The sequence below is a fragment of the Pelobates fuscus genome, chromosome 4, assembly GCF_036172605.1.
Source record: "Pelobates fuscus isolate aPelFus1 chromosome 4, aPelFus1.pri, whole genome shotgun sequence".
Classification (NCBI taxonomy): domain Eukaryota; kingdom Metazoa; phylum Chordata; class Amphibia; order Anura; family Pelobatidae; genus Pelobates; species Pelobates fuscus.
The window spans coordinates 2,977,594-2,995,934 of NC_086320.1; the positions used below are offsets into that span (position 1 = coordinate 2,977,594).

The following is an 18,341-nucleotide window of genomic DNA, read 5'->3' on the forward strand; positions in this document are numbered from 1 at the left end:
ATTAAATGAATGCACTCACTGACTCGGGTCACAAATTACTGGAAGAATGGATTTTGCTTTAACTTTTTATTTCTTTATCTGGCATGTTTTGCTCCCTCACCTCAGTCACCAGCGGCTGTGCCCAGACTCCATGGTGTGATACGGGATCGCCGTCACATGATGAACTGGCTGCTATCCCAGTGTATACAGAATACAATGCAGACTCACTCACACACATTTTATTGAAAAGAAGAGAAAACCAAACCCAGAGCTCGGCCGAGCAGTTAACTAGAACCATTTTAATCAGTTTCTTGGCCAGAAACAAAACAGGTTTGAACATAGGCTGACCTACAAGCAGATGCCCAGATATCCCATCATCTCCGCAAACACAGCGCATGGTTAGCTCTGTGCCAGGTAACCGTGTAAATAGAGGAAAGGTTCGTTTGGGGATAGATCAGAAAAGAACATGGAGCAGATATGGAGACACAGTTCACATAGCTCTGTGTATAATAAAATAATCATCGTATATTATTTACACACACCCATACAGTACAGCCAGGACTGCAAGCAAGCGTATCATGCGTGTGTGGAGTAACACGACCGCTTCCTGCAAATCGCATTGTATGAAAAGACTGCCATTCGGACAATCCATAAAACACCAATATATTGAATAAAGCCCTCAATATCAGGATGATGGCTTCATTATATAGAAGTGGAGTTATGCCAATTAATAAAGCAGCACAGTCCCCTTTCAGTTCCAGAGATACAACTGGCTTCACACATCGCACCAAGAGCTTGGGTAAATGTAATAAATAGTGGGGCATACAGTGAGAGATTTGGGGATTTATGGAAAATGGTTACTGCAGTCTGAGCATTGACAATACTGCTCATATTCAGAGTCTGTCAAACTCCCCAAAAAAACATCCATACAGCTCATACAAGCAGCCATTGTGCCTCTGTAAACCAAAATGTATGTTTAGCCTTGCGTTTTATATCAGATCTAGCAAGTTGGAAGTCTAAAAATGGTTTTACTTTCACCTTGCTACAGCTTGACTCAACCTGAGCGCCCAGGGGATGGGGGTGGCTTTAGAACCTTAAATACTGCTGTAGTTACATGGGAACGACTTATTACTCAGATTACCATGCGGAGAGGGATACCAGCTTACTACTACAATTCCTTCCATTCACTAAAAGACATAAAATAACCTGTAAATAAATAAAATTTCTATCTAGGCCATGGTTCAGCCTTGCTCCTAGCCGGCCGAGAGGAAGGAAAGGGAACCGTGGGCTTCAGGAGGGAAACCTTTCTAAAGGGGAAGCATAAATTAAAAAAAGTTAAAAGAAAAACAAACAATACATGTAGAGAAGGAGAGTGAATTAGCCAAGACATGAGAAGAGGAGAAAACAAACAAAAATAGAAGTGAGCCAGTAAAATAGGATAGGACAAAAATAAACGATTCCGAGGGCCAGTCTATGGAAGCCTGCGAGGTATCAATGCACTCCTGGGACCAAACAATCAGGATTTTCATTTACATGCAAACTCCAACTGACAGAGAAAGCCAACCCTCTCCTCCTGGAACAAGGAACGTGATGGAGACAGGTGAGGTGAACGTGGCAGGCTCATTTCTGGATGTGAAATATAAAGAGGCGCAGGTTGATATTCTTTGCAGCCAGCAGCTTGTTACACTCCACAGAGTCTATGATGGGCAGTGGGACGTACTCCGTCTCATTGTTCTCATTTGTGAACACAAAGTGGTAGATGACTGGGTGGATTTTGACATCATCGTATGGACCTTTGAGCAGCAGGAAGGAGCACTCCATGGGGGAGTTGATCTTGCTTTTGAGGATGAGTTGGAAGGACAGGGTGCGCTTGCATGATAAGTTGGGGTTCCTCTCAGAATCATTAACGCGGGCTTTCAGCACCCACGACTGGTTGAGCACTGTAAACCGAGGAGTTTCATAGTACAAACGGGTAATGAAGTCATCTGTCCTGTACGGGCGGAACTGGACTTCTGTGGCAGAAGCAGGAGGGGAAGAGAAAAGAGAAGAATTACAGCCAGACCAAGTTATTCAACGTTCCCCCTACTACACCACGTTACCTGTGAGAGCCGACGAGTCACACAATGGTCGCTCCTGCATTGGTTTAAAAGGGAGATGAACAGACTAACTTTATTGGTGAATCGATACACAACCAATAAACAGATACAGTCCTGCAACACACACACACACACACACACACACCCTGACTGATCTTTGAGAGGTACAGTGCTTCAGAGCACACACACACACCCTGACTGATCTTTGAGAGGTACAGTGCTTCAGCGCGCGCACACACACACACACACACAGCCACTCCCTGACTGATCTTAGAGAGAGGTACAGTGCTTCAGCGCGCACGCGCACGCACACACATACATATACACACACACACACACACACTACATTGCCACTCCCTGACTGATATTATAGAGGTACAGTGCTTCAGCACACACACATCGGCACTCCCTGACTGATCTTATAGAGAGGTACAGTGCTTCAGCGCGCGCACACACGAGAGAGTCAGCGCACACACACTACAGCACCACTCCCTGACTGATATTATAGAGAGGTACAGTGCTTCAGCACACACACAAATGGTTTCTGCTCCAACACTATGCACTCCACTTGAAAACCTAACACCTCATCAGATGACACATGAACATGCTTTAAAGCAGGGGTGGGGAACCTTCCGCCCTGCAGATGTTGTGGACTACATCTCCCTTGATGCTTTGCTAGCATTATGGCTGTGAGAGCATTATAGGAGATGTAGATGTAGAAATCATTTAAAAACATACTTCAAGACATGAACATTAACCAGAGCCAAGCGCCGCACACAGAGTGAACAATTTGGAACCAATCCAATTGGACTAGTCTGGTTTACTGTAGGAACTTACCAATAGATTACTTTATCCGTACCGACGGGTGACACTTAATGCTTCCTTTTCTATCAGTGTCATATACAGGGTTTATGTTACACAGTGACAATTCTCCCCCATTACAATATATGTGGACAGCTGGGATTCTTGTTTGGTAAGAACACACAGACAGATTGATTTTAAAGAACACTTTTATTCCAATGAGATGAAAAACCAGGTACAGACACGCCATTTCCCAGGATTAGAAATACATCAATATTGAACGGCGCCACATTAGCAGAAACACACTGGAAGACGAAAATTTGCTGGTAGACATTTTAAAGGAACAGGTGCATGTCATACACATATACCAAGAGCTTAATTAAGGCAAGAAGAATGTTGAAACCACGTGGCATTGTAAGTCCCCATTCTAAGAGCTCACTTTGGTGTTCTGACAACCAAAGCAAAGTCCATCCTATACTGAGGGAGAACGACAAGCATTAAATGGGTATTTAGTAAGCAGGTAAACTGACCACCACTTACCTGTGTCTCAGCCTATACAGACAGGCTCAGAAAACAAGCAGAGCCTATTACAGGAAACCTAGCAGATCTCTGATCACAGCGGACAAGTAGGAGAGCAGAAAGAAGGTCAAGTAGGTAGAGATGAGAAGCCAGGTGAAACTACACTAGAAGGCGGTTAGAACAATCCAACGACACGTAAGACTGGAATTTTTCTGTCTACAAACTCTTCATTGCTTTTGGCATATGACTTTCTTGTAAGGAGCTAAAATCGTGTTCACAAAAACCCTAAAAGCAGGATATTTAGATGGTAGTGCCCCAAGGATCCATCAAAGATGAAATGGGCTGCCTTACCTCCCATCAGAAAGACCAAGATGTCACGTTTCCACAATTCCAACGATCGGCCAATCAAGAAGAGCTGGTGAAAGAAGAGGGTATCGGGAGGGGGGAGGGTCTCTTCCCCTGCACCCTAAATGAAGAGGCACCATGTCTGATTACACCGGAGAGTTCTCTACATCATCTTCTGAATTCTGGTCCTCAATATCAAAGTATCACAAGAGAAACTTTCAAATCCCACCTCCCACTACTAAAGGGGAAAAAAAAGGCGTGAAAAGGTTCAGGAAACAGGACTTCTGTCCAGACCAATCTTTACTAAACGAGAACATGATCAGGTGATGTGCCACCAAGGAGACTGACACCTAGTGGGTCCGAACAAAGACCAGCAGCTGATACTCTGAGACAGCTACCACACTTTGAGAACAACCCTAGTCACTTCCTTGGTGACACTTACCTAGTAGTGGACTACCCTCACGGATAACAAGCTCTTCGGAGTCACTCTTAGGGATTTCGAGTTTAAATCCTTACTGGATCCTAAAAAGCACAAAAAGTGACATGCAAAAAAATAGGACAGTTAAATATTACAATCCCCACCCAAAACCACAAATGAGACAAGAGAAAAGGCTCTCCCAGCAGGGCACAGCTTGACCCTTACCTGTGTAACCAATCTTCTCAAAGCTCAACAGGCTGAAGATGCTATTGTATAACTGCATCTCTTTCTTGTGAGTCTGATCCATCTCCCCCAGAATCTCCATCAGTTCGCTGCCTGTTTTAGTGGGGTGACAGCACTCAGATTCGTGCACAGTGAGCTCATGGAATGGGCCCTGCCACGGGCACCCAATCCGTTTATATTTACACTGGGTCACCCTGCAGAGATAATAAACCAATAATATGTGATTAAACGGATATTCCAATACAATGGAACCACTCCATATCTTTCTCATGCAAATAGAAAGCATTTAAATTAGTATGGAGGAATATTTTCTATAAATAGAGGTCTAAACGAAATTCTTCCCTTACAACCAATGCACAATACGATCTTTAGAAAATGCTAATATTAAGCACGGTTTAGAGAAATGCCCACCTATTACTACTCTATTGACCAACGTGAATGAGTTTGTGCCCCTTTAAACCTATGCCCTTGGGGCACATATCTGGAGAATCACCAATTCCAAGGCCTTACAGGATTACACCCTGACACCGTATTTAATGTTGGCAAATCATTTAAAGAGACACTATAGTCAGCAAAACAACAATCTTAATAAAGCTATATTGGTGTATAGAACATGCCCATGCAGTCTCGCTGCTTAATTCTCTGCAATTTAGGAGTTAAATGACTGTTTATACAGCCCTATGCACACCTTCCCTGGCTGTGACTGATACAGCCTGTATGGAAACAAAACGGTCTCATTTTTAATCAGATGTAACAGTTCAAAAGTTGTGTCTCCTGCTCTTTAAACTAAATTTTAAAGGGACACTATAGTCAGCAGAACAACTACAGCTTAATGTATTTGTTCTGGTGAGTATAATAGCTCCCTTCATGCATTTTCTTGCAAACATGGTTTTTAAATGGTGGTTTTAACATGTTTGAGTTCCTGACCCTATAGTGATCTATAGTGATCAGAGAAACTGCTATGTTTATCAATTAGTTAAGCCTTCACCTATTTCCTCTAGTGGCTGTCTCACTGACAGCCGCTAGAGGCGCTTGCGTGATTCTCACTGTGAAAATCACAGTGAGAGCACGCAAGCGTCCATAGGAAAGCATTATGAATGCTTTCCTATGTGACCGGCTGAATGCGCGCGCAGCTCTTGCCGCACGTGCGCATTCAGCCGACGGGGAGGAACGGAGGCGGCGAGGAGGAGGAGAGCTCCCCGCCCAGTGCTGGAAAAAGGTAAGTTTTAACCCTTTTCCCCTTTCCAGAGGCGGGCGGGAGGGGGTCCCTGAGGGTGGGGGCACCCTCAGGGCACTCTAGTGCCAGGAAAACGAGTATGCTTTCCTGGCACTAGAGTGGTCCTTTAAGACTATGTCCTCTTGTTGTGGTAGTTTTTCTTCTTTTAAATATAGTCTCCTCCTTTACTGTGTTGATTCCCTTTATGTATTTAAATGTTTCTATCATATCCCCCTGTCTCGTCTTTCCTCCAAGCTTTACATGTTAAGATCCTTTAACCTTTCCTGGTAAGTTTTATCCTGCAATCCATGAACCAGTTTAGTAGCCCTTCTTTGAACGCTCTCTAAGGTATCAATATCCTTCTGAAGATGCGGTTTCCAGTACTGCGTACAATACTCCAAGTGAGGTCTCACCAGTGTTCTGTACAATGGCAGGAGCACTTCCCTCTTTCTACTGCTAATACCTCTCCCTATACAACCAAGCATTCTGCTAGCATTTCCTGCTGCTCTATTACATTGTCTGCCATCTTTAAGTCATCAGAAATAATCACCCCTAAATCCCTTTCCTCAGATGTTGAGGTTAGGACTCTATCGAATATTCTGTACTCTGCCCTTGGGTTTTTACGTCCAGGATGCATTATCTTGCACTTATCCACATTAATTGTCAGTTGCCACAACTCTGACCATTTTTCTAGTTTACACAAACATGTTAAAACCACCATCTAGCCCCCCTGGTCTCCCTAAATATAGTAAAATTGTACTTTTGTTCAAGTCTGCAGTTGCTGCCTCTGCCCCTGATCTGCCTGCTTGGCTGACATCAGAAATGGTTGTCTGAGCCAGTCACAAAGCTTTCCCATAGGATTGGCTGAGGCTGTCAAAGACATAACTTTATTGCTTCCAAGACAATCCCTATTTGATATTGTATTCTCAATAATGTATATATTTTAAATAGAGAATCTCTTACTAACTATATAATATTATGGTGAAGATATCTGTATGGTTAGCCCTGATAAATTCTATGCAGTATGTGTTAAAAGGGGGAACCGGCTTCAGTTACATTATGATCTATACACAAAAACGGCTTCATTAAGCTAAAGTGGTTTTGGTGACTATAGTGTCCCTTTAATGTAAATCATTGCTCCTTACAATAACAAACGCTTTAAATGTCATTGAGGGTACACAGACAGAGCTTCATTCCACCTGACCTTATGTCCCACACTTACACTCATCCACCCAACAGGAAACCGGCTTCCTATGGTCAGACATTTGGAAAAGAATCTAAAATGCTGCATTTATCTTCTTAATTCTAACGAAAGATGCATATTTGCGAAGTGGCTCCTGTTACCTGTCCTGACACTCCTCCTTCTTGTGTCTCTCCAGCAGAGAGCGAGGAAACTGCTTGACGCAGAAGCCGCACTCAGACGGCAGCTCACTGACCGCCTTCTCCACGGCCAGGTTCCTGCAGCACAGACTCTTACTGATCTCACAGCGGCAGTTCGGACACGTGGCCTGCTCTTCCTTCAGCCGGGCATCAGCCAAGAGGTGGATGAAACAGCCAGCACACATCAAGTGCCCATTGGTGCACTAAATGAACAGACAAAGAGTGATCGGCCATCACTTTCTGCAATAATGATCTCCGTATACACAACAACCAATGACCATAATTCATCGTACCAAAGCAAACGCACAATTTAAGAGTGGCCTTATGAAGCCAGAAACCCTAAATAGGCATACTGTTATTTACTGGCGAACTTCTTCATGGACGTTATACTAAGAATGACATGAAATATCACTTATAGGGACACAGTGTTAGGGTTACAAAAATGGATTAATAAGGTTAACTATAGTGACCCTCTGCATACACACAAACACCGCGTTCGCACGCTGACCCTCCGCGTTCATACACGGCCCGCATTCAGAGGCATTCCAAAATTCGGGATGATATTGGGGGGTCACTGGTTATATTTGGGGGTTCAGTATTTATTTTGTACACCTCCTGATTTTATGAGTGAATAAATTGCCTTGGAAGGATTCTTTTGGTCGGAGTTTGTTTGGATCATCTTGCTGACCCTGATACCCCATTGGCTACCACTCGAGGAGGGACACTGATTGATACCCCCCATCCATATCGTGGGGAGGCACCCTTTAAACGCTAAACCATTTGGAATTTGTGAGTGCATATATATCAGTACATTATCTTTGAGTATCAAACAATATTTGCACTATGTTTTATCCTCTATTCTAGGTACACCAGCAGAATCCCTAAAATATCCTATCACTTATACTATTCTACTATACGGTTATCAACTGGGAAATAACCTTGGGAGCTGTGTACCCAGAAGTTAAGTTTTTTTCAATCACTTTGTTACACGGGTGATTTTGTTTGAATTCCTGGTACACTGAGGCCTTGGGGAGGTCCAGGCAGACGGTGCAGCACAGGACGCCGTACAGTATGATATTGGGGGTCAGTGGTTATATCTGGGGGTTCAGTGTCTATATATTGGGCTGTATGATATTGGGGTCCCCCAGCCCCCCTGACCTGGTACACTGAGGCCTTGGGGAGGTCCAGGCAGACGGTGCAGCACAGGACGCCGTACAGTATGATATTGGGGGTCACTGGTTATATCTGGGGGTTCAGTGTCTATATATTGGGCTGTATGATATTGGGGTCCCCCCAGCCCCCCTGACCTGGTACACTGAGGCCTTGGGGAGGTCCAGGCAGACGGTACAGCACAGGACGCCGTACAGTATGATATTTGGGGTCACTGGTTATATCTGGGGGTTCAGTGTCTATATATTGGGCTGTATGATATTGGGGTCCCCCCAGCCCCCTGACCTGGTACACTGAGGCCTTGGGGAGGTCCAGGCAGACGGTGCAGCACAGGACGCCGTACAGTATGATATTGGGGGTCACTGGTTATATCTGGGGGTTCAGTGTCTATATATTGGGCTGTATGATATTGGGGTCCCCCCAGCCCCCCTGACCTGGTACACTGAGGCCTTGGGGAGGTCCAGGCAGACGGTGCAGCACAGGACGCCGTACAGTATGATATTGGGGGTCACTGGTTATATCTGGGGGTTCAGTGTCTATATATTGGGCTAGATGATATTGGGGTCCCCCAGCCCCCCTGACCTGGTACACTGAGGCCTTGGGGAGGTCCAGGCAGACGGTGCAGCACAGGACGCCGTACAGTATGATATTGGGGGTCACTGGTTATATCTGGGGGTTCAGTGTCTATATATTGGGCTGTATGATATTGGGGTCCCCCAGCCCCCCTGACCTGGTACACTGAGGCCTTGGGGAGGTCCAGGCAGACGGTGCAGCACAGGACACCGTACAGTATGATATTGGGGGTCACTGGTTATATCTGGGGGTTCAGTGTCTATATATTGGGCTGTATGATATTGGGGTCCCCCAGCCCCCCTGACCTGGTACACTGAGGCCTTGGGGAGGTCCAGGCAGACGGTGCAGCACAGGACGCCGTACAGTATGATATTGGGGGTCACTGGTTATATCTGGGGGTTCAGTGTCTATATATTGGGCTGTATGATATTGGGGTCCCCCAGCCCCCCTGACCTGGTACACTGAGGCCTTGGGGAGGTCCAGGCAGACGGTGCAGCACAGGACGCCGTACAGTATGATATTGGGGGTCACTGGTTATATCTGGGGGTTCAATGTCTATATATTGGGCTGTATGATATTGGGGTCCCCCCAGCCCCCCTGACCTGGTACACTGAGGCCTTGGGGAGGTCCAGGCAGACGGTGCAGCACAGGACGCCGTACAGTATGATATTGGGGGTCACTGGTTATATCTGGGGGTTCAGTGTCTATATATTGGGCTGTATGATATTGGGGTCCCCCAGCCCCCCTGACCTGGTACACTGAGGCCTTGGGGAGGTCCAGGCAGACGGTGCAGCACAGGACGCCGTACAGTATGATATTGGGGGTCACTGGTTATATCTGGGGGTTCAATGTCTATATATTGGGCTGTATGATATTGGGGTCCCCCAGCCCCCCTGACCTGGTACACTGAGGCCTTGGGGAGGTCCAGGCAGACGGTGCAGCACAGGACGCCGTACAGTATGATATTGGGGGTCACTGGTTATATCTGGGGGTTCAGTGTCTATATATTGGGCTAGATGATATTGGGGTCCCCCAGCCCCCTGACCTGGTACACTGAGGCCTTGGGGAGGTCCAGGCAGACGGTGCAGCACAGGACGCCGTACAGTATGATATTGGGGGTCACTGGTTATATCTGGGGGTTCAGTGTCTATATATTGGGCTGTATGATATTGGGGTCCCCCAGCCCCCCTGACCTGGTACACTGAGGCCTTGGGGAGGTCCAGGCAGACGGTGCAGCACAGGACGCCGTACAGTATGATATTGGGGGTCACTGGTTATATCTGGGGGTTCAATGTCTATATATTGGGCTGTATGATATTGGGGTCCCCCAGCCCCCCTGACCTGGTACACTGAGGCCTTGGGGAGGTCCAGGCAGACGGTGCAGCACAGGACGCCGTACAGTATGATATTGGGGGTCACTGGTTATATCTGGGGGTTCAGTGTCTATATATTGGGCTAGATGATATTGGGGTCCCCCAGCCCCCTGACCTGGTACACTGAGGCCTTGGGGAGGTCCAGGCAGACGGTGCAGCACAGGACGCCGTACAGTATGATATTGGGGGTCACTGGTTATATCTGGGGGTTCAATGTCTATATATTGGGCTGTATGATATTGGGGTCCCCCAGCCCCCCTGACCTGGTACACTGAGGCCTTGGGGAGGTCCAGGCAGACGGTGCAGCACAGGACGCCGTACAGTATGATATTGGGGGTCACTGGTTATATCTGGGGGTTCAGTGTCTATATATTGGGCTGTATGATATTGGGGTCCCCCATCCCCCCCTGACCTGGTACACTGAGGCCTTGGGGAGGTCCAGGCAGACGGTGCAGCACAGGACGCGGTACAGTCTGATATTGGGGGTCACTGGTTATATCTGGGGGTTCAGTGTCTATATATTGGGCTAGATGATATTGGGGTCCCCCCAGCCCCCCTGACCTGGTACACTGAGGCCTTGGGGAGGTCCAGGCAGACGGTGCAGCACAGGACGCCGTACAGTATGATATTGGGGGTCACTGGTTATATCTGGGGGTTCAGTGTCTATATATTGGGCTAGATGATATTGGGGTCCCCCAGCCCCCCTGACCTGGTACACTGAGGCCTTGGGGAGGTCCAGGCAGACGGTGCAGCACAGGACGCCGTACAGTATGATATTGGGGGTCACTGGTTATATCTGGGGGTTCAGTGTCTATATATTGGGCTGTATGATATTGGGGTCCCCCCAGCCCCCCTGACCTGGTACACTGAGGCCTTGGGGAGGTCCAGGCAGACGGTGCAGCACAGGACGCCGTACAGTATGATATTGGGGGTCACTGGTTATATCTGGGGGTTCAGTGTCTATATATTGGGCTGTATGATATTGGGGTCCCCCAGCCCCCCTGACCTGGTACACTGAGGCCTTGGGGAGGTCCAGGCAGACGGTGCAGCACAGGACGCCGTACAGTATGATATTGGGGGTCACTGGTTATATCTGGGGGTTCAGTGTCTATATATTGGGCTGTATGATATTGGGGTCCCCCAGCCCCCCTGACCTGGTACACTGAGGCCTTGGGGAGGTCCAGGCAGACGGTGCAGCACAGGACGCCGTACAGTATGATATTGGGGGTCACTGGTTATATCTGGGGGTTCAGTGTCTATATATTGGGCTGTATGATATTGGGGTCCCCCCAGCCCCCCTGACCTGGTACACTGAGGCCTTGGGGAGGTCCAGGCAGACGGTGCAGCACAGGACGCCGTACAGTATGATATTGGGGGTCACTGGTTATATCTGGGGGTTCAGTGTCTATATATTGGGCTGTATGATATTGGGGTCCCCCCAGCCCCCCTGACCTGGTACACTGAGGCCTTGGGGAGGTCCAGGCAGACGGTGCAGCACAGGACGCCGTACAGTATGATATTGGGGGTCACTGGTTATATCTGGGGGTTCAGTGTCTATATATTGGGCTGTATGATATTGGGGTCCCCCCAGCCCCCCTGACCTGGTACACTGAGGCCTTGGGGAGGTCCAGGCAGACGGTGCAGCACAGGACGCCGTACAGTATGATATTGGGGGTCACTGGTTATATCTGGGGGTTCAGTGTCTATATATTGGGCTGTATGATATTGGGGTCCCCCAGCCCCCCTGACCTGGTACACTGAGGCCTTGGGGAGGTCCAGGCAGACGGTGCAGCACAGGACGCCGTACAGTATGATATTGGGGGTCACTGGTTATATCTGGGGGTTCAGTGTCTATATATTGGGCTGTATGATATTGGGGTCCCCCAGCCCCCCTGACCTGGTACACTGAGGCCTTGGGGAGGTCCAGGCAGACGGTGCAGCACAGGACGCCGTACAGTATGATATTGGGGGTCACTGGTTATATCTGGGGGTTCAGTGTCTATATATTGGGCTGTATGATATTGGGGTCCCCCCAGCCCCCCTGACCTGGTACACTGAGGCCTTGGGGAGGTCCAGGCAGACGGTGCAGCACAGGACGCCGTACAGTATGATATTGGGGGTCACTGGTTATATCTGGGGGTTCAGTGTCTATATATTGGGCTGTATGATATTGGGGTCCCCCCAGCCCCCCTGACCTGGTACACTGAGGCCTTGGGGAGGTCCAGGCAGACGGTGCAGCACAGGACGCCGTACAGTATGATATTGGGGGTCACTGGTTATATCTGGGGGTTCAGTGTCTATATATTGGGCTGTATGATATTGGGGTCCCCCCAGCCCCCCTGACCTGGTACACTGAGGCCTTGGGGAGGTCCAGGCAGACGGTGCAGCACAGGACGCCGTACAGTATGATATTGGGGGTCACTGGTTATATCTGGGGGTTCAGTGTCTATATATTGGGCTGTATGATATTGGGGTCCCCCAGCCCCCCTGACCTGGTACACTGAGGCCTTGGGGAGGTCCAGGCAGACGGTGCAGCACAGGACGCCGTACAGTATGATATTGGGGGTCACTGGTTATATCTGGGGGTTCAGTGTCTATATATTGGGCTGTATGATATTGGGGTCCCCCCAGCCCCCCTGACCTGGTACACTGAGGCCTTGGGGAGGTCCAGGCAGACGGTGCAGCACAGGACGCCGTACAGTATGATATTGGGGGTCACTGGTTATATCTGGGGGTTCAGTGTCTATATATTGGGCTGTATGATATTGGGGTCCCCCAGCCCCCCTGACCTGGTACACTGAGGCCTTGGGGAGGTCCAGGCAGACGGTGCAGCACAGGACGCCGTACAGTATGATATTGGGGGTCACTGGTTATATCTGGGGGTTCAGTGTCTATATATTGGGCTGTATGATATTGGGGTCCCCCAGCCCCCCTGACCTGGTACACTGAGGCCTTGGGGAGGTCCAGGCAGACGGTGCAGCACAGGACGCCGTACAGTATGATATTGGGGGTCACTGGTTATATCTGGGGGTTCAGTGTCTATATATTGGGCTGTATGATATTGGGGTCCCCCAGCCCCCCTGACCTGGTACACTGAGGCCTTGGGGAGGTCCAGGCAGACGGTGCAGCACAGGACGCCGTACAGTATGATATTGGGGGTCACTGGTTATATCTGGGGGTTCAGTGTCTATATATTGGGCTGTATGATATTGGGGTCCCCCAGCCCCCCTGACCTGGTACACTGAGGCCTTGGGGAGGTCCAGGCAGACGGTGCAGCACAGGACGCCGTACAGTATGATATTGGGGGTCACTGGTTATATCTGGGGGTTCAGTGTCTATATATTGGGCTGTATGATATTGGGGTCCCCCCAGCCCCCCTGACCTGGTACACTGAGGCCTTGGGGAGGTCCAGGCAGACGGTGCAGCACAGGACGCCGTACAGTATGATATTGGGGGTCACTGGTTATATCTGGGGGTTCAGTGTCTATATATTGGGCTGTATGATATTGGGGTCCCCCCAGCCCCCCTGACCTGGTACACTGAGGCCTTGGGGAGGTCCAGGCAGACGGTGCAGCACAGGACGCCGTACAGTATGATATTGGGGGTCACTGGTTATATCTGGGGGTTCAGTGTCTATATATTGGGCTGTATGATATTGGGGTCCCCCCAGCCCCCCTGACCTGGTACACTGAGGCCTTGGGGAGGTCCAGGCAGACGGTGCAGCACAGGACGCCGTACAGTATGATATTGGGGGTCACTGGTTATATCTGGGGGTTCAGTGTCTATATATTGGGCTGTATGATATTGGGGTCCCCCCAGCCCCCCCTGACCTGGTACACTGAGGCCTTGGGGAGGTCCAGGCAGACGGTGCAGCACAGGACGCCGTACAGTATGATATTGGGGGTCACTGGTTATATCTGGGGGTTCAGTGTCTATATATTGGGCTGTATGATATTGGGGTCCCCCCAGCCCCCCTGACCTGGTACACTGAGGCCTTGGGGAGGTCCAGGCAGACGGTGCAGCACAGGACGCCGTACAGTATGATATTGGGGGTCACTGGTTATATCTGGGGGTTCAGTGTCTATATATTGGGCTGTATGATATTGGGGTCCCCCCAGCCCCCCTGACCTGGTACACTGAGGCCTTGGGGAGGTCCAGGCAGACGGTGCAGCACAGGACGCCGTACAGTATGATATTGGGGGTCACTGGTTATATCTGGGGGTTCAGTGTCTATATATTGGGCTGTATGATATTGGGGTCCCCCAGCCCCCCTGACCTGGTACACTGAGGCCTTGGGGAGGTCCAGGCAGACGGTGCAGCACAGGACGCCGTACAGTATGATATTGGGGGTCACTGGTTATATCTGGGGGTTCAGTGTCTATATATTGGGCTGTATGATATTGGGGTCCCCCCAGCCCCCCTGACCTGGTACACTGAGGCCTTGGGGAGGTCCAGGCAGACGGTGCAGCACAGGACGCCGTACAGTATGATATTGGGGGTCACTGGTTATATCTGGGGGTTCAGTGTCTATATATTGGGCTGTATGATATTGGGGTCCCCCAGCCCCCCTGACCTGGTACACTGAGGCCTTGGGGAGGTCCAGGCAGACGGTGCAGCACAGGACGCCGTACAGTATGATATTGGGGGTCACTGGTTATATCTGGGGGTTCAGTGTCTATATATTGGGCTGTATGATATTGGGGTCCCCCCAGCCCCCCTGACCTGGTACACTGAGGCCTTGGGGAGGTCCAGGCAGACGGTGCAGCACAGGACGCCGTACAGTATGATATTGGGGGTCACTGGTTATATCTGGGGGTTCAGTGTCTATATATTGGGCTGTATGATATTGGGGTCCCCCCAGCCCCCCTGACCTGGTACACTGAGGCCTTGGGGAGGTCCAGGCAGACGGTGCAGCACAGGACGCCGTACAGTATGATATTGGGGGTCACTGGTTATATCTGGGGGTTCAGTGTCTATATATTGGGCTGTATGATATTGGGGTCCCCCCAGCCCCCCTGACCTGGTACACTGAGGCCTTGGGGAGGTCCAGGCAGACGGTGCAGCACAGGACGCCGTACAGTATGATATTGGGGGTCACTGGTTATATCTGGGGGTTCAGTGTCTATATATTGGGCTGTATGATATTGGGGTCCCCCCAGCCCCCCTGACCTGGTACACTGAGGCCTTGGGGAGGTCCAGGCAGACGGTGCAGCACAGGACGCCGTACAGTATGATATTGGGGGTCACTGGTTATATCTGGGGGTTCAGTGTCTATATATTGGGCTGTATGATATTGGGGTCCCCCCAGCCCCCCTGACCTGGTACACTGAGGCCTTGGGGAGGTCCAGGCAGACGGTGCAGCACAGGACGCCGTACAGTATGATATTGGGGGTCACTGGTTATATCTGGGGGTTCAGTGTCTATATATTGGGCTGTATGATATTGGGGTCCCCCAGCCCCCCTGACCTGGTACACTGAGGCCTTGGGGAGGTCCAGGCAGACGGTGCAGCACAGGACGCCGTACAGTATGATATTGGGGGTCACTGGTTATATCTGGGGGTTCAGTGTCTATATATTGGGCTGTATGATATTGGGGTCCCCCCAGCCCCCCTGACCTGGTACACTGAGGCCTTGGGGAGGTCCAGGCAGACGGTGCAGCACAGGACGCCGTACAGTATGATATTGGGGGTCACTGGTTATATCTGGGGGTTCAGTGTCTATATATTGGGCTGTATGATATTGGGGTCCCCCCAGCCCCCTGACCTGGTACACTGAGGCCTTGGGGAGGTCCAGGCAGACGGTGCAGCACAGGACGCCGTACAGTATGATATTGGGGGTCACTGGTTATATCTGGGGGTTCAGTGTCTATATATTGGGCTGTATGATATTGGGGTCCCCCCAGCCCCCCTGACCTGGTACACTGAGGCCTTGGGGAGGTCCAGGCAGACGGTGCAGCACAGGACGCCGTACAGTATGATATTGGGGGTCACTGGTTATATCTGGGGGTTCAGTGTCTATATATTGGGCTGTATGATATTGGGGTCCCCCCAGCCCCCCTGACCTGGTACACTGAGGCCTTGGGGAGGTCCAGGCAGACGGTGCAGCACAGGACGCCGTACAGTATGATATTGGGGGTCACTGGTTATATCTGGGGGTTCAGTGTCTATATATTGGGCTGTATGATATTGGGGTCCCCCCAGCCCCCCTGACCTGGTACACTGAGGCCTTGGGGAGGTCCAGGCAGACGGTGCAGCACAGGACGCCGTACAGTATGATATTGGGGGTCACTGGTTATATCTGGGGGTTCAGTGTCTATATATTGGGCTGTATGATATTGGGGTCCCCCCAGCCCCCCTGACCTGGTACACTGAGGCCTTGGGGAGGTCCAGGCAGACGGTGCAGCACAGGACGCCGTACAGTATGATATTGGGGGTCACTGGTTATATCTGGGGGTTCAGTGTCTATATATTGGGCTGTATGATATTGGGGTCCCCCCGCCCCCCTGACCTGGTACACTGAGGCCTTGGGGAGGTCCAGGCAGACGGTGCAGCACAGGACGCCGTACAGTATGATATTGGGGGTCACTGGTTATATCTGGGGGTTCAGTGTCTATATATTGGGCTGTATGATATTGGGGTCCCCCAGCCCCCCTGACCTGGTACACTGAGGCCTTGGGGAGGTCCAGGCAGACGGTGCAGCACAGGACGCCGTACAGTATGATATTGGGGGTCACTGGTTATATCTGGGGGTTCAGTGTCTATATATTGGGCTGTATGATATTGGGGTCCCCCAGCCCCCCTGACCTGGTACACTGAGGCCTTGGGGAGGTCCAGGCAGACGGTGCAGCACAGGACGCCGTACAGTATGATATTGGGGGTCACTGGTTATATCTGGGGGTTCAGTGTCTATATATTGGGCTGTATGATATTGGGGTCCCCCAGCCCCCCTGACCTGGTACACTGAGGCCTTGGGGAGGTCCAGGCAGACGGTGCAGCACAGGACGCCGTACAGTATGATATTGGGGGTCACTGGTTATATCTGGGGGTTCAGTGTCTATATATTGGGCTGTATGATATTGGGGTCCCCCCAGCCCCCCTGACCTGGTACACTGAGGCCTTGGGGAGGTCCAGGCAGACGGTGCAGCACAGGACGCCGTACAGTATGATATTGGGGGTCACTGGTTATATCTGGGGGTTCAGTGTCTATATATTGGGCTGTATGATATTGGGGTCCCCCCAGCCCCCCTGACCTGGTACACTGAGGCCTTGGGGAGGTCCAGGCAGACGGTGCAGCACAGGACGCCGTACAGTATGATATTGGGGGTCACTGGTTATATCTGGGGGTTCAGTGTCTATATATTGGGCTGTATGATATTGGGGTCCCCCCAGCCCCCCTGACCTGGTACACTGAGGCCTTGGGGAGGTCCAGGCAGACGGTGCAGCACAGGACGCCGTACAGTATGATATTGGGGGTCACTGGTTATATCTGGGGGTTCAGTGTCTATATATTGGGCTGTATGATATTGGGGTCCCCAGCCCCCCTGACCTGGTACACTGAGGCCTTGGGGAGGTCCAGGCAGACGGTGCAGCACAGGACGCCGTACAGTATGATATTGGGGGTCACTGGTTATATCTGGGGGTTCAGTGTCTATATATTGGGCTGTATGATATTGGGGTCCCCCAGCCCCCCTGACCTGGTACACTGAGGCCTTGGGGAGGTCCAGGCAGACGGTGCAGCACAGGACGCCGTACAGTATGATATTGGGGGTCACTGGTTATATCTGGGGGTTCAGTGTCTATATATTGGGCTGTATGATATTGGGGTCCCCCAGCCCCCCTGACCTGGTACACTGAGGCCTTGGGGAGGTCCAGGCAGACGGTGCAGCACAGGACGCCGTACAGTATGATATTGGGGGTCACTGGTTATATCTGGGGGTTCAGTGTCTATATATTGGGCTGTATGATATTGGGGTCCCCCCAGCCCCCCTGACCTGGTACACTGAGGCCTTGGGGAGGTCCAGGCAGACGGTGCAGCACAGGACGCCGTACAGTATGATATTGGGGGTCACTGGTTATATCTGGGGGTTCAGTGTCTATATATTGGGCTGTATGATATTGGGGTCCCCCAGCCCCCCTGACCTGGTACACTGAGGCCTTGGGGAGGTCCAGGCAGACGGTGCAGCACAGGACGCCGTACAGTATGATATTGGGGGTCACTGTTATTCTGGG

At 50.6% G+C, this 18,341-nt stretch overlaps 1 protein-coding gene across 1 annotated transcript in view; it reads right to left on the reverse strand.

The window, feature by feature from the left end:
- Positions 1-202: 202 nt before the first annotated feature.
- Positions 203-18,341, reverse strand: part of ZFTRAF1 (zinc finger TRAF-type containing 1) — a 27,452-nt gene continuing 9,313 nt past the window's right edge. Inside the window, exons 2-5 of the mRNA XM_063450901.1 lie at positions 6,962-7,200; positions 4,384-4,595; positions 1,018-1,991; positions 203-979 (exon numbers count right to left, since the gene is read on the reverse strand). Coding sequence (XP_063306971.1) covers positions 1,600-1,991; positions 4,384-4,595; positions 6,962-7,200 — 843 coding nt within the window. The 3' untranslated portion in view covers positions 203-979; positions 1,018-1,599. The remainder of the gene's footprint in view (positions 980-1,017; positions 1,992-4,383; positions 4,596-6,961; positions 7,201-18,341) is intronic.